At 47.2% G+C, this 25,692-nt stretch overlaps 1 protein-coding gene across 6 annotated transcripts in view; it reads left to right on the top strand.

Moving 5' to 3' along the window:
• The window catches only part of ATG13 (autophagy related 13), a 487,446-nt gene that overhangs the window by 383,919 nt on the left and 77,835 nt on the right, over positions 1-25,692 (top strand). For all 6 annotated transcript variants that reach the window (XM_085646672.1, XM_085646671.1, XM_085646670.1 and 3 more), the window contains 2 exons: positions 16,254-16,331; positions 17,001-17,108. In XM_085646672.1, the coding sequence (XP_085502798.1) occupies positions 16,254-16,331; positions 17,001-17,108 (186 nt within the window). The remainder of the gene's footprint in view (positions 1-16,253; positions 16,332-17,000; positions 17,109-25,692) is intronic.

The following is a 25,692-nucleotide window of genomic DNA, read 5'->3' as shown; positions in this document are numbered from 1 at the left end:
TGCTCATCACAATCCTCCGGAGCCAATTCTGGAAACTATGCAAGAAAAGCTGGATCCAATACACTGGATATATTTCAACAAAACCTGTGATCCCATCATCCTCCAAAAGAACGATTCCTAGCGCACACAGTATATAACATTCTTTCAGAAAAGAAAAAGGACTACTAGCTCTCTCCACCCCCTTCCATAATCCCTTGCACCATTTTCACCAGTACCTTTAGTACCAAATTCAGACCATCTAGATATTACCCCACAGGGCTCTCCTCATACTGATTCTGACACAGGGGTTGGGGATGACAATTATGACCAACCACCACCAGATCTACGGGATGATTATAATATAGATCCTCCCACAGGCACAGACCCCGATTTATACCTCGCAAAACCTTCACTTTCTGACGACACCTCATAACAGGAGTTTATTGCCAGGGCAAGAATCTTAAGAAGAAGATTTTTTATTTGAAACATTGGGAAACACACATAAGACCACACAGTCCTTATCAATGTTAAAAGGCCTGATGCACCATGCAGATGACATTTTTAAAGACCCTGTACACGCCTGTATCATAACACCGACGGTTGATTTAAAAAAAAAAATACAAACCTCAGGTGATGCACCACCTCCAGACAGAGTCTAAATTGATAGATGCCTCAGGCAAAAGAGTGGCTTCACAATCAGCCAATTATTGCCGCAAAGCCAATACACAATGTCTTTTGGCTAGGTACGATAGGGCCCACTGGGATGAAATGGAAGAGTTAATCCAATATCTCCCAGAGGAGCATAAGAAAAGAGGGCAGGAACTAGTGCAGGAGGGAACGTTTATTTCCAGTTCCTCTATTAAGTGTGCGTTAGATGCTGCTGATACTGCAGCCAGAGGAGTCAACACCAGTATTCTACTCAGAAGACAAGCATGGCTGCGAATCTCTGGGTTCAAACCAGAGGTACAGCAAACAATACTCAATGCTCCCTTTGACAAGGAACATTTTTTTGCCCCTCAAGTGGACAAAGCACTTGGAAAAAATGAAAAAAGACACTGAAGTGGCACAATCCATGGGAGCGCTTCAGTCACCCTCCAACAGAGGCTTCAGTCACCGTCCAACAGAGGCTCCTTTCGCTGCTCATTTTATAGGGAAGGCTCAAAAAATACCTCCGCAGATGCCAACGCATCTTCCTACGAACCTCAAACTCAATCCTTCCCTCTAGAGAATTCTACAAGGGTGGTTACAGAGGAATCAATTTTAAAGGAAGAGGTAGAGCTACTCCAAGTACCTCTCCATCGCCCAACAAGCAGTGACTTAATAACCATTCACCTCGAGCATCATACACCTGTCGGGGAACACTGCACCAGTTTCTTCCCAATTGCCAATCATAACATCAGACAAATAGGTGTTGGACATTATCCTACATGGTTATTGCCTGGAGCTCAGCAGCAATCGTTCCAGTATTCCACCTCAAGCTCACAAATTCTCTCTAGAGCACCAGCAACTGCTTAAACAGGAAGTATAAGCTCTTCTAACAAAAGGAGCTTTAGAACCAGTTCCAGTACAACACCGAGTGTCAGGGGTTTATCACCAATCCCCAAATATGACAGTTCTGTACGGCCAATCTTAGATTCCAGGTCTTTAAATCTATACATCCTGTCAGAATACTTCCATATGGTCACACTTCAACAGTTGCTTCCGCTCTTAGAGCAATGTAATGTCAACACTGGACTCAAAGAATGCATATTTTCACATTCCCATTCACCCAGCACATCGCGAATATATCAGATTTGTGGTAGCAGGAAAACACTATCAATTCAAGGTACTCCCATTCGGAGTCACTACTGCATCCAGAGTATTCACCAAATGTCTAGCAGTAGTATCATCTCATCTAAGAAGACAATGAATTAATGATTTCCCATATCTAGATGATTTGGCTCATCAAAGCCAACACACACCACAAGTGTTTACAACACACTCAGATCACCATAAGTCTTCACCAGTTGGGATTCACAGTTGATACACAAAAATCCCATCTTCAACCCTCACAGCTGCAGCCCTATCTAGGAGCTGTGATAGACAATCAAACCGGTTTAGCCTTATTCCGATCCAGCCAGGATTCACAATTTTCAAACACTGCTACAACAATTTAATAATCTAACAGTCAGTACTTTCATGCAACTACTAAGGATGATGGTATAATGTTTGCCATAGTGCCTCATGCAAGATTAAACTTGCGTCCTCTACAGGAATGCTTAGCACGTCAATGGAATTAATCACAGAATCAGCTAAAAGATCTAGTGTTGGTAGACAGCCATACTCATCGCTCTCTGCAGTGGTGGAACCCACAAAACTTATCAAAAGGGCGGCCTTTTACACACACAGTGGATGCATCCCTTACAGGATGGGGTGCCCATCTACAACATCTAACAGTTCAGGGTCTCTGGGACCCCAAACATTGAAATCTCCACATCAACTGCCTAGAGCTTCTAGCTGTTCACCTAGCGCTAAAAGCATTTCTACCTCACCTGATAGGGAAAGTTGTCCTACTCTGGGCGTACAATGCGACAGCTAGGTACAAAAACGGGGAGTAACACACTCTACAGTTATCACGCCTCGCTCAGACCATTTGGCGTTGGGCAATACATATAAAAAATCCAACTGCTTGCAGAACACCTTCCAGGGACAGAAAGCAAATTTGCCGACCTACTGAGCAGGATGTGGCAACAAGTCTATGAGTGGGAACTCCACTCACAAGTCCTCCTGCCATACTTCCACAAATGGGGGTTTCTACAAATCGATTTCTTTGCAACAGCAGAGAACTCAAAATACCCAAACTTTGCCTCCAGGTTCCCACACCCTCTAGTCCAAGGCAATGCCCAATGGATGAACTAGGCAGGCATATTTGCTTACGCTTTTCTGCCTCTCCCTCTTCTTCCATTTCTGGTTCGGAAACTCAGGCTAACATGGTTCTCCACACTACTGGAACTTTCGGTAGTGCCTCACCTCAAACCTTCTCACCCAGAACCATGGAGAAAGACATCCAAACCTTAGGGAGCTCAACCTAGCAATTTGATTCCTGAAGTCATAGAGTTTGGATACCTAAATCTACCATTGGATTGCATGACAATTCTTAAAGAAGCAAGGAAACCTACCACAAGAGCATACTATGCAGCTAGGTGGAAAAGGTGTGTTATATATTGTAATACCCAGACAATTGAACCACTAGATGCTTCTATTTAGCCAATCATTTGTTATCTGTTGCATCTTCAACGTGCAGGCCTTGCGCATACATCCATACGCCTACACCTTGCAGCGGTGGCTGCATATCATCAAAACAGACATCAATTATCTCTATTCAGAGGACCAGTCATTAAAACCTTTATGGAAGGCCTTAAAGGAGTGATATCACCAAAGGTTCCACCTACATGGAACCTTAATATTGTTCTAACAAGACTTATGGGTCCACCTTTTAAACTATTACACAGTTGTTCACTGCAGTTACTTTCTTGGAAGGTTTCTTTCTTGATTGCCAGCACTTCGCTAAGACGTGTCAGTGAGCTTCAGGCACTAACCTTGGAAGAACCATTCTTCCAGCTCTATAGAGACAGGGTGGTTCTTCGCGCTATCCCAAAGTTCCTTCCAAAAGTAGTCTCTGCTTTTCATGTTAAACAATCAGTTGAGTTACTTTTTTTCTTCCCTCTACCTAATTCGGTTGCAGAGAGAGCACTACATACATTAGATGTAAAAAGAGCATTATTGTATTATATTGATAGAACAAAAGGTTTTTGCAAAACAACTTTCTGTTCCCTTTGCTCTCCCTCATAAAGGGAAACCTATCTCTAAATCTAGCATTTCTAGATGGATTGTTAAATGTATCAAACATGCTGTATTAAAGCCAAAAGAAGTGTGTCTATACCTCCTAGAGCTCATTCTGCTCGTAAATTAGGAGCATCTATGGCCTTTTTAGGTAACATTCCCATAGCAGGCATATTTAAAGCAGCTACATGGTCCACACCACACACATTTACCAAACACTGTTGCATGGATGTATTAGCCAACATAGTACAAGCAGTGCTAAAAACACTTTTTCAAACAACTGCAATGCACACTGGTTAGCCACCGCTTTGGGAGAGTACTGCTGTACAGTCTATGCAAAGCATGTATATCTACAGCGCACATACCTCGAACAGATTGTGTTTCTTACCTTGTAAGCATCTGTTCTTGGCATGTAGAGCTGTAGATTCACATGCGTCCTCCCCGGACACGTATGGTTGTTGCAGTTCTTATTATTCACAGTACATAAACATGGGCATCTCTATACTACACTTATGTACTCCATTCTCACCCCCTTGTAAGAAAACAATCTAAAAATGGAGTCGATGCCCATGCGCTCCATCACCTAAAGGAGTTACTTTACCTTGTGACTGGAAAATACTTCTTTGAAGAAAAACAACTTGCAAACATCCGGACCCAACACTAGATGGCAGGAGTATGCAAAGCATGTAAATCTACAGTTCTAAATGCCAAGAACAGATGCTTACAGGGTAAGTAACATAATCATTCCACTGCAGCAGCTTGCTGCCTCAGGCTCTCGAGTGGGACAGGTTTCTTGTCCCTGGCACGGATCCATCCCAGAGGGTCCCCCCTGGGCCCAAGAGCTCTGCCGTGTAAGGCCGAGCTCCTCATGCTCAGTTTCCTCTGAGAATAACAGATCCTCTTCCTGAGAAGAGGGGTTCTGACTTGGAATCTGTTTAGAAGCTGGTCCGTCAGTCGTCTTGTCTTTTCTCTTGGAGGGCTGGTCCATGCTTTCAGGAGCAAAAAGAACTATTGATGGACAGAATGCAGAACAATGTCATACATTCACCCCAGTACAGAGATCTGGGCCTAAATCATCGTTTTTTTGCTCACCATGCCATTCCAGTTTGGACCCAGCCATATGCAAATCAGTCTTGACCCTGTGCCCAATGGGAACAGTCCAGCCTGAACTGCCAGGCCAGGTCCTCCCTGGACTGGAAATAAGCATATTAGGACCGGTTTCGGGGTTTCTCCCCTCTTCAGCCAGGATAGCTTGATTCCAGTGGCATGGAGAGCACGGGACTCACGTCTGAGCATACCTGTCCAACTCGGGGTGACAAATGCAAAAAGAACTATTGATGGACAGAATGCAGAACAATGTCATACATTCACCCCAGTACAGAGATCTGGGCCTAAATCCATCGTTTCTTTGCTCACCATGCCATTCCAGTTTGAACTCAGCCATGTACAAATCAGTCTTGACCCTGTTCCCAGTGGGAATAGTCCAGCCCGAACTGCCAGGCCAGGTCCTCCCTGGACTGGAAACAAGCATCTTAGGACCGGTTTCAGGACCCAGCACCTATTTTTTGTTCTGAGCTCCTCCGTCTGGTTTGCACAAAGCCCTAATCTTGGAGCTCTAGTATCTTTGCATGGGTCCTCAGTTTGACTGCAGCCCAAGGGGAAGTCTCCAGATCATTTCCAAGCAGAGATTCTACATGGATGGATGAGGACACGGCCACTTCCTTCTGACAAACTACCCTCTCTTCCCTCCCCACCCCCTAGTCAAGGGATACCGAAGGCATGGGATAGACCTTTTTGATATTTTCAGCATTGGTGACTGTATAGGTCGTCCAATAAAGTACTGATCTCAGTTAACCAGTTGCTGGGTCACCATGGTGATACTATCACCAGTCTCTCTCAAGGCCTCTATTCTAGTTCCATCAATAAAGAGGTACTGCCTGTATTTGTACATATCAGTGGGCCAGGCAGCACAGGATAAGTCATCCCTCGTTCAAACACTAGAATTGCCTCAGTGGGGTCACTGACATTGTCAGTCCACACATGGGATCCCATCTGGACATTAGCAACTGCATTTTGGCTTGAGGCATTTTTCTTTTTTACAGCTAGAGTATCCAGTTTGGTGCCCCACTGAGTTACAGTAATGGCACCGAGCCTTCTTGGGATCCCCGTTCTTCCCCTGGTATCCAGACTTTGGCTGTGAAGAGTCCCTGGGCCCTCCCTCCAGAGCAGATTTTTGGGGGCCTGCAGAAGACTGTTTGTTTTTTATTATTACCCTCTTTGCCTTGGGGTGGGGAGGTGATTGGACTCTTCCATTTGGTCTCTCCCACCAGTGGTAGTTTTGGTCACCCTTGTCTTGACCCAGTGACCTGCCTTCTTCCCCAATTCTTGAGGAGAAAGTGGGCCTGGGTCTACCAGGAATTGATGTAGTTTCTCTTGGTGACAATTACTTAAAAGGTGCTCCTACATTATCAAAGAATGCACCCCTTCAAAGTCATATAGATTGTTACCACTCAACCAGCCTCCTAGTGTTTTCAGTGAGTAGTCTACGCAATCTACCCAGGTCTGGCTCTGGGTTCTTCGAGCCTCCTTGAATTTAGTCCCATATTCCTCAGTACTAAATCCAATGCCCTCAATCAGATCACCCTTCATGAGGTTATAGGATTTAGCATCTTTCTCTTTGAGTGTCAGGAGTCTATCCCTGCACTTCCCTGTGAACATTTTGAACGGGATAGCACTCCACAGGTTCCTGTAGACCTGTCTACCAAGGCATGCTCTCTCAAATGCAAAGAACCACTTTGTGATATCATCAGAATTTAAGGACAATCCCTTTGGGGATTCTAGTGTCAAAAGGTTCTACCTGTTCACTATTTATGATTTTGCTGCCACCAGAGGCTGGTTCTAGGACCATCTCAGCTCTTTCCTTTTCTTTGGCCAAGAGTTTAGCCTCTAAGGCTATCCTCTTGGCTGGTTTCTGAAAATCTGCATCTTCAGTCTCTATCTCATCTGGGACACTACAGGGGTCACTCCCAATGCTATTGCTATCTCAGGGGTAGGGATGGAGTCCCAGGACTCCTCCACCACTGGAATCATCATCCTCTTCCCCAATGAGGTAAGTTCTACTTGCCCGGAACTTGTCATTTTCTTCCAGCAGCTGATGCAGATGGGTTTCTGTGGGTTTACGACCCATGGCAAGTTTCCATACTTTGCACAGTTCTTTGAGTTGGGTCATTCTCAGATGTGCATTGGAGCCCAGGTTGGAAGGTCCCGTGAGTGTCCGTTATGGTTTTTAAAGTAGTTGGGGTCTTATTAGAGACTTAAAAAAAATGCCAAGACTGGTAAGGACTAACTACTTTACAGACTTTTAATTTCTAAACAGTGGGAAACTTATCCAAGGTCCTAACACTGGTTTAAATGTTTTTGGAAAAATCGAAAATTTAACAAATATTTTAACTAAAGACAATTTTGGATTTCCTTTTGGGAAATCACATATTGCTCAAGTCGTACAACAAATGTTGAGTCTTGTATCCCACCGCTGCACCACCAAAGTAGGAAGCTAGCTCTGCAAATGGTATACCACTAGGATGTTATACTGTGCACAGAGGCCAGAGATTCCCTAGAAGTGTGAAGGGCACAATTGAAACCCAAAGTGCTCTATTTGTGTTAGTGTGAGTGAGCAGCCTTAGGCCTTATACAAAGGAGTGTAAGACATTTGTTGTGCATACAGTGACCAATAAATGACACACAACTCAAAAAGGAGATCATCACCAATTTTATGAAAATAAGCTTTCATCAAGATTTATTTTAAGACAAAGAGCTTTGCAAAAAGGTAAGTACGTTTTTAAATAGAAATTATTTTCAGTTTTAAAAGTGGACATTTAGTGAAATTGTCAATCTTTGCAGTGTTAACCTATAGAGGGAAACAATAATGTGGTTTTGCAGGTAGCCCAGATTATTTGCGTACTATAAAAAAACATTGAGTTCATGAACAACCCAGCCTCCTTCCAGCGCACCAGGAAAGTGGACCTGGGTTTCCAGTAAAAATCCTAATGCCGTTTTCCATTTTAAAATAAACTCCAAGACAGCTGCCTTATCAGTGCCCTTTAACATTAGTGGCTTCTGGACATAGTATCTTTTATCTGAAAGAAACAGTTAGTTATAGGTTTGAGGCATGTGGGCTGCTGAATTCATATCTGTGCATAGATCGCCGCCTAGTGTTGGGTCCGGATGTTTGCACGTTGTTGTCCTGGAAGAGTCTTCGAAGTATCACGAGATAGGTGACTCCTCCCCTGGACCACAGTGCGCATGGGCATCCTCTCCATCCTTAGATTGTTTTTTACCGCCATTGGGTTCGGATGTGCTTATCTTAGCTCAAGTTAGGAAAATTCAGTTTAAGGCCAAAAGGCCTTTAGTTTTCGTCGGTACTGTTCCCGTTCGGTATCGACTACTTTCTTTACTAGTTTAGAACCTTCTTCCAGCCTTTCGGATCCGTTTGGTCCGAACATCGAACTTACATCGACGATGGAATCGAGGACTCCATTCAAACGGTGTCCTTTATGCCATGCAAAATACCCACACATCGACGTCCACCCGGTATGCAACAAATGTCTCTCACCGGATCACGATGAGTCGAAATGTATGGCCTGGGCCCGATTCCGATCGAAGAAGACTCTCCGGAATCGACGGGCGGCGAGATTAGAAGCGCAGCAATCGGCGCCTGCCCCGGCCAACATCTTCAGCACCGAGGACGAGGACGCAGAGAGCGTGGAAGAAGTAAACTCCAGCCCCGCTTCCGAACACGATTCCCGATCGGAAGATGACGATGAAGTGCTTTTTCAAAGGGAAGAAGTCATCGACGAGGTAGGAGACTACGATGAGGCCTTTGGGGCCGAAGAAGATAGCTCTAGCGAGGAGCCAGGCCCACCCGTCGATATGGAGGCCGACAAAGTGCGTCATTCTAAGGCTCAGGTCGAGGGATCGCCTCCGGGCCTTACCCGAGATCAATCCCAAAGTTCTTCGGCCCCGCCTTCGGGCCCGGCCTCGAACATCCCGCACAAGCCATTATTAACGAAGACGACTGGATTCCCTTCAACGAAACCGAAACCAATCGTCGCACCAGTTCCACCGAAACCAAAAGTGAAACTGGCTGTAATCGGCTCGAAGGCCTCGAAGCCCTCCACTCCTTCGACGCCAGCAAAGGCCGTCGGCCCCGAACGCAGTAAAAGGGATTTCGGCGCCAAACTCACTGCAGCGGATATCGGTACCGACCCGAAGAAAAAGGCCCTCGGTCCCCCCAAAGCGCCTCGGCCTCTGGCACCGAAGCCGTCGGCCCCGACCACCAAAGTCAAAATGGCCGCTCCATCTGCGTCCACGTCGAAGACCGCGGCACACGCCAAGTCGTCGACTCCAACGACCGTCGATACCTGTCTTCGGATCGATGACCCCATGGCTACAAAGCAGTCGACGCCTACCTCCACGGTGCCGACCGGCTCCAAGGAGCCTTCTGCGTTCTCAGTGCAACAAGTCGCGGCCTCGTTGCAACGCATCAGGGAACGGGCAGCCCTCCGATCCACGTCGGGCCCCGACACGCACATGGCTCCGAAAGCACCCTCGGCGCCAACCAACATCACTTTTGGCTTGCCGCCGTCCACGGCGACGAAGATGTTCGAGATCCGAACACGTGTCCACCAGACACAGTCCCCGTCTACTGGACACACAGACTCTGAGCCTTCACAGCCACAATTCATCGACGCCGACACTGGTAAACTGATGCTCTGCAAGCGGAAGATCACACCAGAGAGGGGATTGGACTCCTACAGAATACCTCTCAAGCACAAATTCCCAGCGGGGTCGGAACCAGTTCTGTATGAACACTTACAAACCTCCTATCAGGATCCTCAGTCCTTTTCTCCTACGCCTTCGGAGACGGACGCAGTAGAGGACTACATGGGAGATGATACCACCTACCCTGGGGATGTCGATCCTGATGAGCATCTGCAGGACCCAGATCAGGCATGGGATGACCCTACAGACCAGGGTACCGCGCCAGATACCCAGGACACGCGGCTTTACAGCGCCAAGGCATCTCCCACAGAGGACACTGCTGCCTTCAATGCCCTCATAGAACGGGCTGCCGCCAATCATGGAGTAGAACTCCATTCTGACAATGTTGAAGAAGACTTCTTAGTGGACATTTTCGCCTCTTCCGAAAGAACTGTCAAGACTATGCCCATGTTAAAAGGAGTTCTCAAACCAGCAAAAGACATTTTCAAATAACCAACCAGGGCACGGGTGCTAAACCCCAGGATTGAAAAAAAATACAAGCCTGCACCCGGAGACCCTATGCACATTAGAGGTCAGTTACCTCTGGACTCCATGGTGGTTGCTAACGCTCGCAAACGAGCCCATTCGCAGACAACAGGTGATGCTCCTCCCCCAGACAAGGAGTCCAAAGTGCTGGAGACATCGGGCAAAAGAATTGCAGCGCAAGCAGCAAACATCTGGCGCATTGCCAACACACAGGCACTCCTGGCCCGTTATGATCGTTCACACTACGACACGCTAGAATCACTACTCCAGCATTTGCCAGATGAATACAAAGAGGCAGCGGAGCTCCTCATCAGAGAGGGACAACTCCTTACCAATGCATCCATCAAGTGCGCCCTGGATGCTGCCGACACAGCGGCAAGGGCAATCAACACAAGCGTCATGTTGAGACGACACGCATGGTTGAGAATCTCAGGCTTCAAGCCGGAGATTCAAAACAACATCCTAAATCAGCCAGTCAACCCCGATTACTTATTCGGCCCTGAAGTTGACACTACCCTCGAAAAAATTAAAAAAGACACTGACACTGCGAAATCAATGGGGGCTCTGCAGACGCAGCAGTTTCGTAGTGGCTCCTTTCGTCGCCCCGGGAATAGAGGAGCAGCTAGAGGCCAGGGGTCACAGCAGCAATACACTAAAGGGGGCACACAGAGTACCTACGATAAAACCAACAGAGGTGGATATCGTGGCTCCAGCACCAAGGGCAGAGGACGTGGTTAAGGCAACACCAGGTCCTCCCCCAAAAACAAACAGTGACGCCCTCTCCCTTCCCCCCGACCACATAACACCTGTCGGGGGGAGACTCCAGCGGTTCCTGTCCACGTGGAAAACCATCACCACAGACAGGTGGGTCAGGGACATTATCCAGCACGGTTACTGTCTCGAATTAACCTCCACTCCACCCAACATACCGCCAAAGCACCGTCCTATGTCCGTAGAGCACTTAGCATTATTGCAGCAGGAAGTGCTAAGTATGCTGCAAAAAGGTGCAATAGAGGTCGTGCCCGTCAACCAGCAGGGGACAGGGGTGTACTCTCTTTACTTCTTAATCCCAAAAAAGGACGGGTCGCTCAGACCTATACTAGACCTGAGACCCCTCAACCAATACATTCTCTCAGAGCATTTCCATATGCTCACCCTACAGCAGGTTCTCCCGCTGCTCAGCCAGGGAGACTTCCTAGCCACACTAGACCTCAAAGATGCGTATTTCCACATACCCATACACCCATCACACAGGAAATATCTCAGGTTCACTATTCAGGAACATCACTATCAATTCAAAGTTCTCCCCTTCGGAGTGACAACAGCACCCAGGGTTTTCACCAAGTGCCTAGCTACAGTGGCTGCACATCTACGGAGACAACACATTCACGTCTACCCTTACCTGGACGACTGGCTTGTTCAGGCAAAGTCAGCCCAGCAATGTGCCAGCCACATGTCCCTCACCATTCACCTTCTTCACAGTCTGGGATTCTCACTAAATTACCCAAAATCACATCTCCAACCCGCACACGTACGACAGTACCTGGGCGCGACTATAAACACTCTGGCAGCCACAGCTCAGCCAAATAGTGAGGATCAACTGCATGCAACTGCTGATCTCAAAGTTCAAACCTCAACACTCCCTTCCTGCGTGAGTGTTGATGCAGTTGATAGGCTAGATGGCCTCCTGCATTTTCATAGTCCCGCACGCGAGACTACATATGCGCCCGCTTCAGGAGTGCTTAGCACGTCAATGGAATCAGGCTCACGGGCAATTAAAAGACCTAGTGTTGGTGAGCGGTCGGGCATACAACTCTCTGCATTGGTGGAATCCACAAAACCTTTGCAAGGGCCGACCGTTCCAAGAGCCTGTTCCACAAATAATACTGACAGCGGACGCCTCTCTCCAGGGATGGGGAGCTCATGTACTCAATTATACAGTGCAGGGACTATGGACGACACAGCAAAAGAAGATGCACATCAACGTTCTGGAACTGATGGCAATCTTCCTAGCCATGAAGGCATTCAAAGTACACTTGTGCAACAAAGTCGTGTTGATCCGGACGGACAACATGACCGCCATGTACTGCATACAGAAGCAGGGAGGAACACACTCTCCACAGTTGTCTCATCTGGCTCAGAGCATGTGGAAGTGGGCCATTCAGAGGAACATATTCCTCATGGCGGAACACCTCCCCGGCAAGGACAACCAGATGGCGGATCTGCTCAGCAGACACAGCCACCAGATGCACGAGTGGGAGCTACATCCGTCAGTACTCCAACCGTACTTCCAACAATGGGGTCATCCAGAGATAGACCTATTCGCCACAAACGAAAACGCAAAATGCCAAAGCTTTGCCGCCAGGTTCCCACATCCGCAGTCACAGGGCAATGCGATATGGATGAACTGGTCCGGCAGATTTGCGTACGCTTTTCCCCCAGCGCCATTAATACCGCTAGTGGCACGCAAACTACGACAACACTCACTGACACTCATCCTAGTTGCTCCCACATGGGCACGCCAACCATGGTACACCACCTTTCTAGAACTTTCCGTGGTGCCGCATCAAAGGCTGCGGATCAAACCCGCACTTTTAACGCAGAACCATGGCGAGATTCAGCACCCAGATCCGCAACAGCTGAACCTGGCAATCTGGCTCCTGAAGTCTTAGAGTTTGGCTACCTAAACCTGCCACCTGACTGTATGGATATCATCAAGGAGGCCAGGAGACCCACTACCAGAGCTTGCTATGCGGCTAAATGGAAGAGGTTTGTCATTTACTGCAACAACAATGACATTAACCCGCTAGACGCCTTCATTCAAAATATAATCTGTTACCTCTTACACCTATACCGATGCAATCTGGCATACACCTCAATACGTATCCATTTAACCGCAATAGCAGACTATCTCCAAAACAGGCAGCACCTCTCTTTATTCAGAGTGCCTGCCATCAAAGCCTTCTTGGAGGGACTTAAACGAGTAATTCCCCCAAGACACCCACCAGCACCGGTGTGGAACCTCAACTTGGTCCTCACCAGACTGATGGGTCCACCCTTCGAACCTCTCCATTCATGTGAGATTCAATTCCTCACCTGGAAAGTAGCTTTCCTAGTGGCAATCACTTCGTTAAGAAGAGTTAGTGAACTCCAGGCACTAACCATCCAAGAGCCATTCATACAGGTACACGCAAACAGGGTCGTGCTATGTACCAACCCCAAATTCATGCCTAAAGTAATATCGCAGTTTAAACTATTGAACTGCCTGTTTTCATTCAAAATCCACAAAATGTCGCTGAGAGAATGCTCCATACACTAGATATAAAGAGAGCCCTCATGTACTATATAGACAGAACTAAGGACTTTAGGAAGACAAAACAACTTTTGGTTGCCTTTTCTCCACAACACAAGGGCAACACCATTTCCAAAGCAGGTATAGCCAGATGGATCATTAAATGTATTCAAATTTGCTTTCACAAAGCTAAACGCACATTAACGATTCCCCCACGAGCCCACTCCACACGAAAGTTAGGGGCGTCCATGGCTTTCCTGGGGAACATTCCTTTACAGGAAATATGTAGAGCAGCCACATGGTCCACTGTACATACATTTACCAAACACTACTGTGTAGATGTACACTCAAAACAGCAGGCAGCTGTAGGACAGGCTGTTCTCAAAACTCTTTTTCAGACTGCTGCAGCTGGCACTGGTAGCCGCCGCTAATAGGAGGTACTGCTATGTATTCTATGCACAGATATGAATTCAGCAGCCCACATGCCTCGAACTGAATATGCTACTTACCAGTATGCATCTGTTCTTGGCATGTAGGGCTGCTGACATTCATATCGCCCACCCTCCTCCCCGGCGCCTGTAGCAGCTGCAGCTCTCAGAATTACTGTATAGCATGGTCATCACTTACTGTATCTACTCCATCACTGCCACAATGGCGAAAAACAATCTGAGGATGGAGAGGATGCCCATGCGCACTGTGGTCCAGGGGAGGAGTCACCTATCTCGTGATACTTCGAAGACTCTTCCAGGACAACAACGTGCAAACATCCGGACCCAACACTAGGCGGCGATCTATGCTCAGATATGAATGTCAGCAGCCCTACATGCCAAGAACAGATGCATACTGGTAAGTAGCATATTCAATTCCTTACCTTAGAATTACCCCCAGGCGTCAGACTGGATCCGGAAAGTTTTTCCGCAGCAGTACCCTTGCTTGTCGAAAGGTGGCGGCGGTCCGCTCCAAGTTCATCGTTGGTGTTGTGGTCGCCGAGATGACGTCGCGGTAGCTTCTTCGACGCCGCCCTCGTGTGCTGACATCAGGTCTTTCTTTGTCTGCGCCAGCCAGTGTATATACCTGGAGAGAGCGGTACCTCCAGTCACTTTTTGCCGACGTCAATTTTGAGTCTTTGACTCCTGGTGCACATCAGTGATTCCCGGTTTCAAGGCTTGCGGCTCCTGCAGCCGGCTAATGTCGGTGACGGATCCACACCACGTGTACCTGTTTTGATTGGAGCGCGACCACAACCCCAAGTCATGGGGAAGGTCGAGGGACTGGTCGCAGAGCCACCACCACTAGTCTTCTTCAAAGTCTTCGCACTCCTCAGATAAGTCGAAGCACAAGAATAAGTCGAAGAAGCACCATTGCTCACCAAGGGTCCAGCAAAGAGAGGGTGCACCGACAAGGACTGCACCTGGTGGCTAGGGAAGAGAGGGACTCTGCTGGCCTTGTCCTGCTCAAGGAGAAGTCGTCTCCGGACTCCCATCAAGCGAAGAGACCTCCAAGGGCCAGCAACACAGGAACCCAACAGTTGAAGAAGCCTGCTGTGGCAAGTTGGTAACCCAAAGTTCATTGCTGTTGTGCAGCACTGTTGGTCATGGCCTGATGCACAGAGAAGCACTTGAGTTCGCAGAGCCGGTAGTGCTGCTGGGGAATTGCTGGGACCCTCAGAAGGGAAGTTATTGACCCAAGAAGGATTTGCCTGTGACGCGACTGGTGTCCAGTGGCGACTGGACTTAGGCCAGACCGGAGAGGACTTCGTGGGACATCGACCCGGCAAACAGGACCACGTCACCATGTCAGTGAACCGAGGATTCCCTGCAGGAAAACCCTTGTTGAGCGCATCGCATCCACAGCATCCTAGAGAATCTTGAGCATTCTTCATCCCTTGCATCAGGACCACTCTATGGGAAACCATTGCAACGCGGTTGAAGTGCTTGAATCTGCGGAAGGACATCTTCCCCTGTGAAGGTAACTGTTCTTGAGGGACTTGCTAGTGTCCTGACAAGCTCCCTGCCAGAGTTGGTCACCCCAAGTACTTCTAACCAGCTGCCTTCACACTTACCTAAGTTTGCCTTGAAAAAGTTTCAAAATGTCCGATTCCTTGACTTAGCCCAGGATTGTTTGCGGTTGAGTGAAATTACTTTAATTTATTATTGAATGTATAATCTATATCTCTGCAACCATACAGTGAACCTTTTTTGTTCTTATGTCTAAAATCTTATGCAAATACAGTCTATTTTTATAAAATGGTGTCAGATTTCCTGAGTGTCTTGTCTATTTAGTCTTTAATTGTTTTGGTGCTGTTTAAATGCTCAACAGTTGTTCCTCTGTGTAAGCCTTGCTTCTCAGTGCCACAGCTACCCAGGATTAAGATGAGGGTTTGACAGATTAAACGCAAGGGTCTTAAGTGTATTTACATGGTGAGGTTGCACAATCAAACCAAATACACTCCTTTTCCTCACAATCCATAAGAGAGAGTTCATTTATTTGTGTGGGTTTATTTGGTTACCTTAAACAGTGTGCCTTTTATTTGTACATCTTTGGTAAATAAATCATTCTGTAAAACATCTTTTGAAGTGCTTTAGGACCCTGCATATAAGCAGAAGTATTCTATGCTTCGGATCTAAATGAAGATTCCTATGAACTCCGATCACATACAGGATCGCCGATCACACCTACAGTAGGGAATGCCGTGCTTGCGCTTGGTGCGCTTATACCCTCTGTCCTCTACTCTGTGTTTTAAGCACTACAAACGTTTCGCAAAATAACCAGCAGGCTATCAAACACCTTTTTTTGGCAGCTGAATTGTGGGTCTTGGAAGTGACTGAATGCACTGCATCTCTGTTTTTTTCAGGTGACCTATGCCAGCATGGATATCCCTTTCGCCATGTTTGTAGCCAAAAGTGGCGACCCAGAGCTTGCAGACTGCATGGTGAGATGAAACCTTCTGTGAAATGCCGACCTGAGGGTGAAGCGTGTCGAAAGATTCCACCATTGCGTCACTCAAGCGCATCCGCATGTTTGCCTTGTCTTGCTCCATTCGTTGTGGTTGCTTCATTCAGCCTGCTCTTCTAGGAGCTCACATATTACAATCTTGACTCATTCTGCAGGGCACGCACCCTGGCTCATCTGCAACTGTGCATTGAAAAAAATACACCTCTTAGAACTTAGAGCTTCTTGAGAAATGTCCTCCATTCAAAGGTCAGGCTTTGTTGTATAGGCGTTCACGTCTCTCTTCGGTCCCACTGCCCTTTCTTTCTGTCCCTACAGCCATGAAACGCTTTCTCGTCTTGTCTGATGTTTTGTAATGGTGATGTTGATGGAAATGTAAGTTTGCAGTGTTTTGGTGCGGGTCTGTGACTGGTATCAGGCTGTGACTGCATACTTGCATGCTTCCTAAACAAGTCTATGGTGCTTTCAACCACCAGAGTCATTATAAGATGCATACGTAGGTCTCTGAGCATATGAATGAGTGTATTTCTAAGTAGGAGTGTATTCTCTCACTCCAACACACGTAAACCAGGCATAAATGCCTGTATACTATACTTTATGGATGTGAGACCCGGTACTAAGTGCCTGACTTCTGGTGTTTATCATTCAGGTGAAACCACCAGACTCCCCTGAGGAAGTGTCCCCCCAGCCCGGCAGCCTGCAGAGCTCCAGTAACAGCAGCGGCAATGTGCAGGATGACTTTGTCATGGTGGACTTTGTAAGTGCAGCACTGTGTGGATGTTCGGGTGGGTGGGGGTGGGGGTTGGCCAGCAATAAGAGGAAATAGCTGCTTGTGGTCTGAACTGTAATGTCTGATACCTTAGAGTTGTCATAGCTGCCACCATGATAGCAAAGTGTTTATGTGAAGTGAAACCAGCCAGGGTTTCCACCTCATACAGGTTGGCTGCTGTGATCCAGAGCCAAGATTTCAGGTAAACTTTTAGCCCAAGAACTGACTGACTGTATAGTTTTTCATTGTCAAATTCAGCATTTATTTGCTTGCACAAAAGTTGTGTTCCCAGATGTTTCTCAATTCGAAGACATGAAAACTGAAGTCTTCCACGCTTACAGAGTGACACAGCACAGACATCAAGCACCTTTTCTTTACATTGTCTCCACCCAATTTGAAGATGATATTCGGGAGAATGAGACATTTCTCTTTTCGAAGATTTAAAAGTTTCATTTTTACAGTAATATGCATGACTGAACTCAATACTATGGGATATTTTACAGGCAGCACACTAAGAAGAAACAATCACACGTATATGCACATGCCTCTTTTGGTCGATAGCTTCACCGTGTTAAGCTTCCTTTTTTCCTCCACTCTCCATGGTGACCACCAAGGTTCCCTCCAATCGCTTTGCCTTGGGTGCAACACTGGAATGTTTGTTTGCAACGTGTTTTGTGAACATTTGAAATACCACTTCCATGGCCTTCAACAACTTTTGTTTGCTAAAATAAAAGTACTAAATTGTATATTTCAAAGCATGGTTTACAATTCTGAGATTAAAAAAAACATTTTGTAGATCATTCTGAAGGGGGCTTAGAATGAGTTCAAATGTTCAATCTTCTCAGAAGTGTCATCCTTCTTACGCAGAACAGTGGTTACTTGTAAAGAGAAACTCACAAATAGCACAGGGATTTGGCAATTGAATCTTCCATTTTCTTCCTTTCAACAAACAAGCGACCATAAAGCAATCGCTAATGGAGGATAAAACAAGATAAGCAAGTGAGCCCATGCATGGATGGTCTTGGAATCGTACACTAAACTGCAACCGACAGCGTATTTAGGTCAGACGTATTCTCCATATTCAAAAAGAACGTTTTTAGCACTACGTCTTGGCTCAATCCCATCAAAGGCTGACCAACCGAGCTGGCGATACAAAGGCCTGAAATCTTGCAGTCTCTATGGCGCACTGAAGCAGGACTTCATTTACATCTTTTGCATCTGTCCAACCTTAAAACCATATCGTCTCTTGTTACTGAAAAAACATTTTAATATAAGGGGCGTTAGCACTTGTAGATCAGCAATACTGAAACGTCTTGACCCAAATGAACCACAGCTCAACTGCAACCTAGTAAAAGTTTTAACTCTGTATGGAAAATCAGTAAAGCTTGGCCTGAGGGGAGACCCATCATAGCACTCTAGAGCCCATGTCTCATACAGCAGACCATTTCCGGCCCGCCTCGACTTATTGAATCATATTAACATCCAATAAGTCCGATGAACTGAGGTGGGAAGCCCACTAGTCCCCTCCGAGACTCCGTCGCACAACACAGACAACTTGTTTCACAGTCTCATCTCCTCCTATCTTGTCACTTGAATACGTTTAAATGAGTTGTGTAACTAATGCACTGTCGACAACTGACATTTTAAAATGTGTACATGTTTCTTTCAAAACAAGTATAATTCATTTTACGAGCTTATTGTTATGGTTTAAGCGGACTAAAACAATAGAGAAAATGTGAGGTATGTAAAGAGTTACTTATTTGTCAGGGGCACTATTCAACATGTTGGTCAATCAGTACAAATTACGGCTATCTAAAAAAACAAGATCACAGTGCCCATATCATATTATAAGAGTCATAGTAAGAGCACAGTGATAGATACAATAGTTTAAGAACTAACTATGGAGGTAGGTCCTTTGTGATAGATGTGGAAGGAAACATGTCCATCATCTGTACCATGCCAGTGAATAGCTCAATCTAAATTTCTGTGCAATTTGTGTGGATCAGATAATGTTCATACAGAGCATGCTTCGTTTCTTTTTCGTAGTCCATCAGTTACAGTGCAGCATAATGCCTGCACGAGAGTTGCTGTACCGCAGAATATCTGCCCTTCGTTTACTGAGTATACAGGCGTAAAGCTGTAATCTTTGCTGTATATGATCTTTGTCATTTATGTTTGACTGCTCTATGAGCTCTTTTCCTTTTCAGGTCGAGCATTTGAGACCTCTTGTATATACTTTAGTATATACTTATATGTGTATGTTCTTTGTGGGCTCTGAAGATCAGCCCTAGGACATGTCTGCTTCCGCTTAGGGACTTTTTTTCTGTTCAACTGCCTCTATTTAATTTTCTTGATAGAAAACGACCAGCAGAGGTTGGTAAAATCCCAGAATCACTTTAGCATTCTCTAAATTCCAGTCCATACAAAATTGTCTTCCACAAGCACCAGTAGACAATAATATTTTTTCAAATCTTGTATTTTCAGTGATATGACCACCAAAGGCCCTGATATTGTATTAAAAGCAGAGCTTTGAACTATACCATTTCCCGCTGAAAGGCAATACTTCTCTCCATGTGTTCGTATACCTGGCGTGTTACGCAGTTTGGTGCTTACTTTCCCTTCATGTTAAAGAACAGTAGATGTTTCAGCACCCAGGCAATGTGCTGCATAGCTAAATAAATATAAGGTCCCAAAGGCGAGACCGATTGCATTACAAATGCTTCGTCTCTTTTCTCTTTCCCCGTCTCTGTCTTGCAGTCTCCCTTTCACTTTTTCCACCCCACACTGACTCCATTAGCAAATCTTCATCTTCTGAGCAGGGATTGAATGATGCCTCAAGAAAGGTATAAAACGTCCTAATTGGGTGCATTCAGATGCAATAATGGAAACATCAGTATCTATTTAGAAAGAACATTTTTAAAGAAAGGATCTCTTTATCTGGAAAAAAAACACGCCCTGCCTGGACTCTGAGGCAAGAGCAGCCAGAACCAATATTTCCACCAGTGAGATGAGGCGATAAATCCCTAAAGAAGGGGTTGCCCTAACCAGGTTTGTTTATCATTTGCAACTTCTGGTCCACTGGTTGTATCTTTCTCACTTTATATTAATTTGACACTTAGTTATTAGACAGGGCAGCTTGGTCCTGAAAAATGCTGTTACCCCTCATTTGAGGGTGCTACTAGGGCAGAAACATATTACCCTCTCCCCGAGTCTACCCCACGTCTTTAATCCCTACCACTGGGGACACAATAAGCAGTACATACCATCCAACAGTAGGCATTTTAAGTCACACTCATTCCCCTCTGCATTAGAGCCCATCATCTAAAAGCAGCATCCCATATGACATAATAGAATACCTCACAAGTTTCCTTATACAGGTAGTAGCTTTCACCGAGGTCATGATGCCCTGAGCCAGGTAGGGCCCATGATGAAGCATGCCACCTACTGGGTGGGCAAGGGCTTTCCACCCTGTCAGTTGTGGACGCTAATATTGTAAAGTGGTGGGGCGGAGGGTGGGGGGGAATACAAACAAAAAAAGAAGAATTATAATTTTATAATTCTATAAAATTGCACTTACCTGCTCCAACAGCCGCTGCCCTTTTCCTGATCCCCGCCTCCCGGACGTCTCGGAACTGCCACACTGCGCAGGCTTCCAGATCCTTGTAGGGTCAGAGTAGTACTCTCCTTCGTAATATGCCTCATTGGCATCTTTCTGATGCCACTGGTGGGGGTATGGGTCCTCGTAGAAAGGGTCATATGATTCCTTAAAGATAAGGCTCATTTCCACCTATGTTCTATATAGTGTGCAGCTTGGTTAATCGTAATTCAAGCATGTGAATCTATGATGATGAAGAAAAAGATACTTATCCATGACTTCAGTTCTGATAGATACATCTACCTGTGGATTCCTCACCTTTTGAATTACCCCTTGCGCCAGCATTTCACAGAAACTTTTTGCTAGCTCTCCCACGTCAACGAGGACGTCACAATGGTACGGCTCCGCTAGCGACTGCATATGACGTAATCAGAGCCAAAAGAAGACCTCATCGATGTGCCTACATCCGTTCCCTTTTTCTGCACCGTCGACGCATAACAGTTTTTTCTGGGACTCTCCATTTTCTTTGTATTAATTTGTTTATAGTATCTCCCTTGGTGTAGCAGTGCAATGACTACACTAAAGAAGCCAGGGTTCAAGCCTCAGGGAGTGTAGGTGCCATATGTCCCATCACAGACCCCCACTGCGATTGTCTCTAGTGCCTTTCGTCGGGTCATGACGTCGAAGGATGTTCGTCCTGTCGGATGATGAATCCGAAGGTGCTGAAGGAGCCTGAGGCAAAGCTTTTCATGACACGGGCAAAAAAGGAGGCGAGGGGCCGCAAGAGGTCGGAGTAGTCTATATCACACACCTCAAAGTCGAGAAAGCATAAGAAGAAGCGCCGACATGGGTCTTGGCATCGATCTTTGAAGGGCAAGTATTAAAGGTCGTCTTCTCCTGTTCAGCGGCGTCATGCGAGAGATGACATCTTGCCGTCCCCTTCTCTGCAGGCGACTCCAGGCCACTCTCAGAAACCAAGGGATTTGCCGGCGCCTAGAGATTCACCGGCGCCCAGGGAGTTTTCTCCTGCATCTGCGGCTTCACCTGTACAGGCTCCAGTGTCCCCGGTGCCGCAGCTACAGTCCGTCACACTGCCCCGGTCGGATCCAGACCCGGCGGCTCCGGATCCTTAGCCACCCTTTCCGGGTCCAGGTGTGGGTCCGTCGCATTTCCTGAATGTGATGTTTGACATGTTTGCCAAGGCAACGTTCTCTATTGGTGCGCCGTCTGGCCCCGTGGGTCGGTTTGGTTATAATTTGGGCATCCCCCATCAATATGCCCAAGCACCTTTCCTGCCCTTCATGCCGATTTTTGACTTTCGATTCCGACGCCGATACCACAGTCTCTAGTGCCATCTCGTGTTGAGCAGACGCCTTCCTGGCGTCGAGCAGCGCCGCGGCCCGCTTCTGGGGGTCCTCTGTCGACGTGGCGCCGCCGACACCAAAGTTGCGCTCCAGGAGGGCGGCCCAGAGGCTGCTGGAGGATGAGGAGGAGTACCAAAAGGATCAGGCTGAAGAGGGGGAAATCCTCGACTCCGTGGATGACTTTGAGGGAAATCAGGAGGCCAGTGGCTTGGACACTTTTCCCCGAGTGGGAGCTTTCTTTCCCGAAAGCCTTGCCTTTACAGGACGTTGCTCCAAATCATTCCATCATCAAGAAGGCTACTGACCTACAATTGCCCACAGCTGAGGTCAAGTCAAATATCCTGACTGAGGTGTTACATTCCCCTTCTTCTGTTGTTGAGCCTTTGCTGCCTTTCAACAAGCCTTTGACAGAGCTAATTTTGGAGGTGTGGCAGAAGCCCTTATCTTCCACTGCTGTATCAAGGACAGTGGTGAGACGATATTAGCCTGCTCTGGGTGATCCGGCTTTCCTTACTGCCCACCCTTCGCTGGAGAGCTTGATGGTTCAGGCTTCTTGTTCTACTAAGCAGTCAGTTTGGCCTTTCCCCACCACTCCGGCTGATAGGAACTCAAAAAAATTAGAGCAGTCTGCCAAGAAGGTTTTCTCCTCAACAGGCATGGCCTTAAAATCGACTAATGCCTCGTGTCTGTTGGGGAGGTATAGCCAAGCCTTGATGGACTTTGCTAAAGAGGTGGCTCCTAAACTGCCTGAGGATGACCGTGGTCAGTTCTTGGAAGTGTTAGCAGACACGCAGGCCGCAGCCCGTCAGGTGATTCAGTCAGAGCTGGATAGGGCGGACTCGGTCACCAGGGTTCCTCTGTGGCTACTAGGAGACATGCCTAGCTCAGTTGTTTGGGGTTCTCTCCGGATGTGCAAGCGACTCTGCTTGATCTGCCTTTTGATGGGTCCAGACTTTTGGGTACAAATCATATTCTGCTCTGCAACGTTTCAAGGAGAGTTGGGCTACTTCAAGATCCTTGGCCCTGCATTCCCAGCCTAGGGGCTATGATTTAGGAGATTTCGAGGTTTAGGAAGGTGGCTTCCTTTCGAGGCAGTCAGCCGCAGCAGCAGAGCCCCCTGTACAAGTCGTACAGAGGAAAGGGTAGAGGCCGTCTGCGGGGGCCTCCTGAAACAGTCCTCCTCCTCCTCTGTCCCCACCACCGGTACCACAGGAAAGCAGCTCTAGATCCCCCATCTTTGAGCATGTTGGTCCCGTAGGGGGCCGGGTGTCCCATTTTCTACAAAATTGGAGAAATTTTACATCAGATCTTGATCTTTTGGTTTTGAATCTTGTAGAAAACGGGTACGCCCTACCTTTCCAAGAGTTTGCACCTCCTTACCCTCCTCGCCAGGGCTGGTGTTCGGAGGACCATCTGCTGCTCCTGCAGCAGGAGGTTCTTGCCTTACTACAGAAAGGTGCGATAGATGTGGTTCCAGAGCAGGAACGGGGTCAGGGGTGCTACTCCCGGTATTTTCTGATTACCTAGAAGGACGGTCGTTTGAGGCCGATCCTAGATCTCGGGATTTGAACTTTTACCTCGGGCAGGAAAAATTCAAGATGTTGACCCTGGCTTAGGTTCTTCTGGTGCTGCAACAGGAAGACTGCATGGTGTCGATTGATTTGCAGGATGCATATTTTCATTTCCCCATCGCATTGGAAGTATCTCCGTTTTATGATGGGATCTCAACACTACCAGTTTGCGTCCTTCCGTTCGGGCTTACATCCACACCACGGGGCTTCAAGAAGGTGATGGCGGTTATATAAGCTCGTCTCAGAAGGTTGGGGGTTCCTGTTTTTCCCTATCTAGACAACTGGCTGCTCAAAGCAAAGTCTCCAGGGCTGGTGCGGCATCATCTGCAAGTGACAACGCGTGTGTTGTTTGACTTGGGTTTCTCGATAAATGTACCCAAATCTCACCTGGTGCCTTTTAGTGCTACCAGTTCATGGGGGCAGTACTGGACACTACTGTGTCGAGCTTTCCCCCCTCTGCAGAGTATTTTCGAAATTCAGGAAATTATTCCTTTGTTTCACGATGGGGCGGCTGTTCCAATCCTGAAGGTTCTTCGCCTGCCCGGTCTGTTTGCTTCCTCACTACTGTTGGTCAACCATGCACGCTGACACATGAGGGCACTCCAGTGGTGTCACCACAGGCAGTGGTATCAGCACAATGGATATCTCAAGGCGGTGGTCAGGATCTCCAGAGACACTGCAGCAGAGCTGTTATGGTGGAGTGTTTCGGACAACCTGTCTCAAGGGAAGCCTTTTCAACCTGCGCCACTGGTGGCCGTGGTGATCTCTGATGCCTCCACTCTAGGATCGGAAGCTCATCTGGGGAATCTGGAGGTCAAGGGTCTTTGGTCTTCAGAGACAAGATTGCTCCACATCAACCTTCTGAAATTGCGGGCAATTCATTTGGCTCTCAATGCCTTCCTTCCCTCCCTTTGCGGTCAGTCAGTTCAAGCCCTGACGGACAACACTACTCAATTTGGTACATCAACGAGCAGGGAGGGGTAGGGTTGTATCATCTCTGCAGAGAGGCTCTGCGGCTCTGGTCCTGAGTTCAGGACCACAAGATTTGCGTAATTGCCAATCATCTGGCCTGGGTTCTGAACGTGCGTGCGGACAGTCTCAGTCGGCAGTACTCTGCCAAGCACAAGTGGAGGCTTCACCTGGAGGTGATTCGCCGCATCTTCAGGTTGTGGGGGTCTCCTCAGGTGTACTTGTTTGCCACTCAAGAGAACACGCACTGACCATCGTTCTGCAGTCTCCAGTATCTGATGCGGGGAGCTTTGGGAGACGTGTTTCAACTGGATTGGAGCTTTCAGCTTCCTTTTGCGTTTCCTCCAATACCCTTGATTCCTCAGGTTCTGAGGAAGATTCGCCAAGACCAGGCCCAAGTTATATTGATCGCCCTGGATTGACCAAGAAGGGTGTGGTACACAGGTCTTCTTCACCTCCCATTGCACCCGCCGCTCCGTCTCTCTCTCTTGGCACACCTCCTCTCGCAGGGGCAGGTTCTACACCCCCACCTCCAGAGCCTGCACCTGCATGCCTGGAGATTGAACGAGGCAACCTGAGTTCTTTCTCTCCCACCGAATGTGGTGGATGTTATTTTATCATCCAGGAGACACTCCACTAAATCTGTTTATTCCTCTAGATGGGCCAGGGTTGTTAAATGGTGTGGTGAGTGTTCAATTGATCCTTTAAAGGCCCATTTATCAGATGTACTTGGTTTTTCACTTTCTTTGGCCCAGCAAGGTTGTGCTGTGGCGACGGTTAAGGGCTACTTGTCGGCCTTCCTTTGGTTGCTGGACCAGCTGTCTTTATTTAAGTTCCCCATTGTCATGAGGTTCATTAAGAGCCTCACCAAAAGGTTTCCTCCCACTTCCTTCATAATGCCTCATTGGGTTTTGAATTTAGTTCCTACATTTCTGATGGGGTCTCCTTTTGAGCCTCTTCATAGTTGCCCTTTGAGGCTGCTTTCTTATAAGATTTTATTTTTTGGTGGCTCTCACTTCGGCCAGGAGGGTGAGTGAGCTGCAGGCTCTAAGTTCTAAGCCTCCTTTTACTAC

Source organism: Triturus cristatus, chromosome 3_1 (genome assembly GCF_964204655.1).
Source record: "Triturus cristatus chromosome 3_1, aTriCri1.1, whole genome shotgun sequence".
Lineage (NCBI taxonomy): Eukaryota > Metazoa > Chordata > Amphibia > Caudata > Salamandridae > Triturus > Triturus cristatus.
This window is presented reverse-complemented; position numbering and strand designations above follow the sequence as displayed.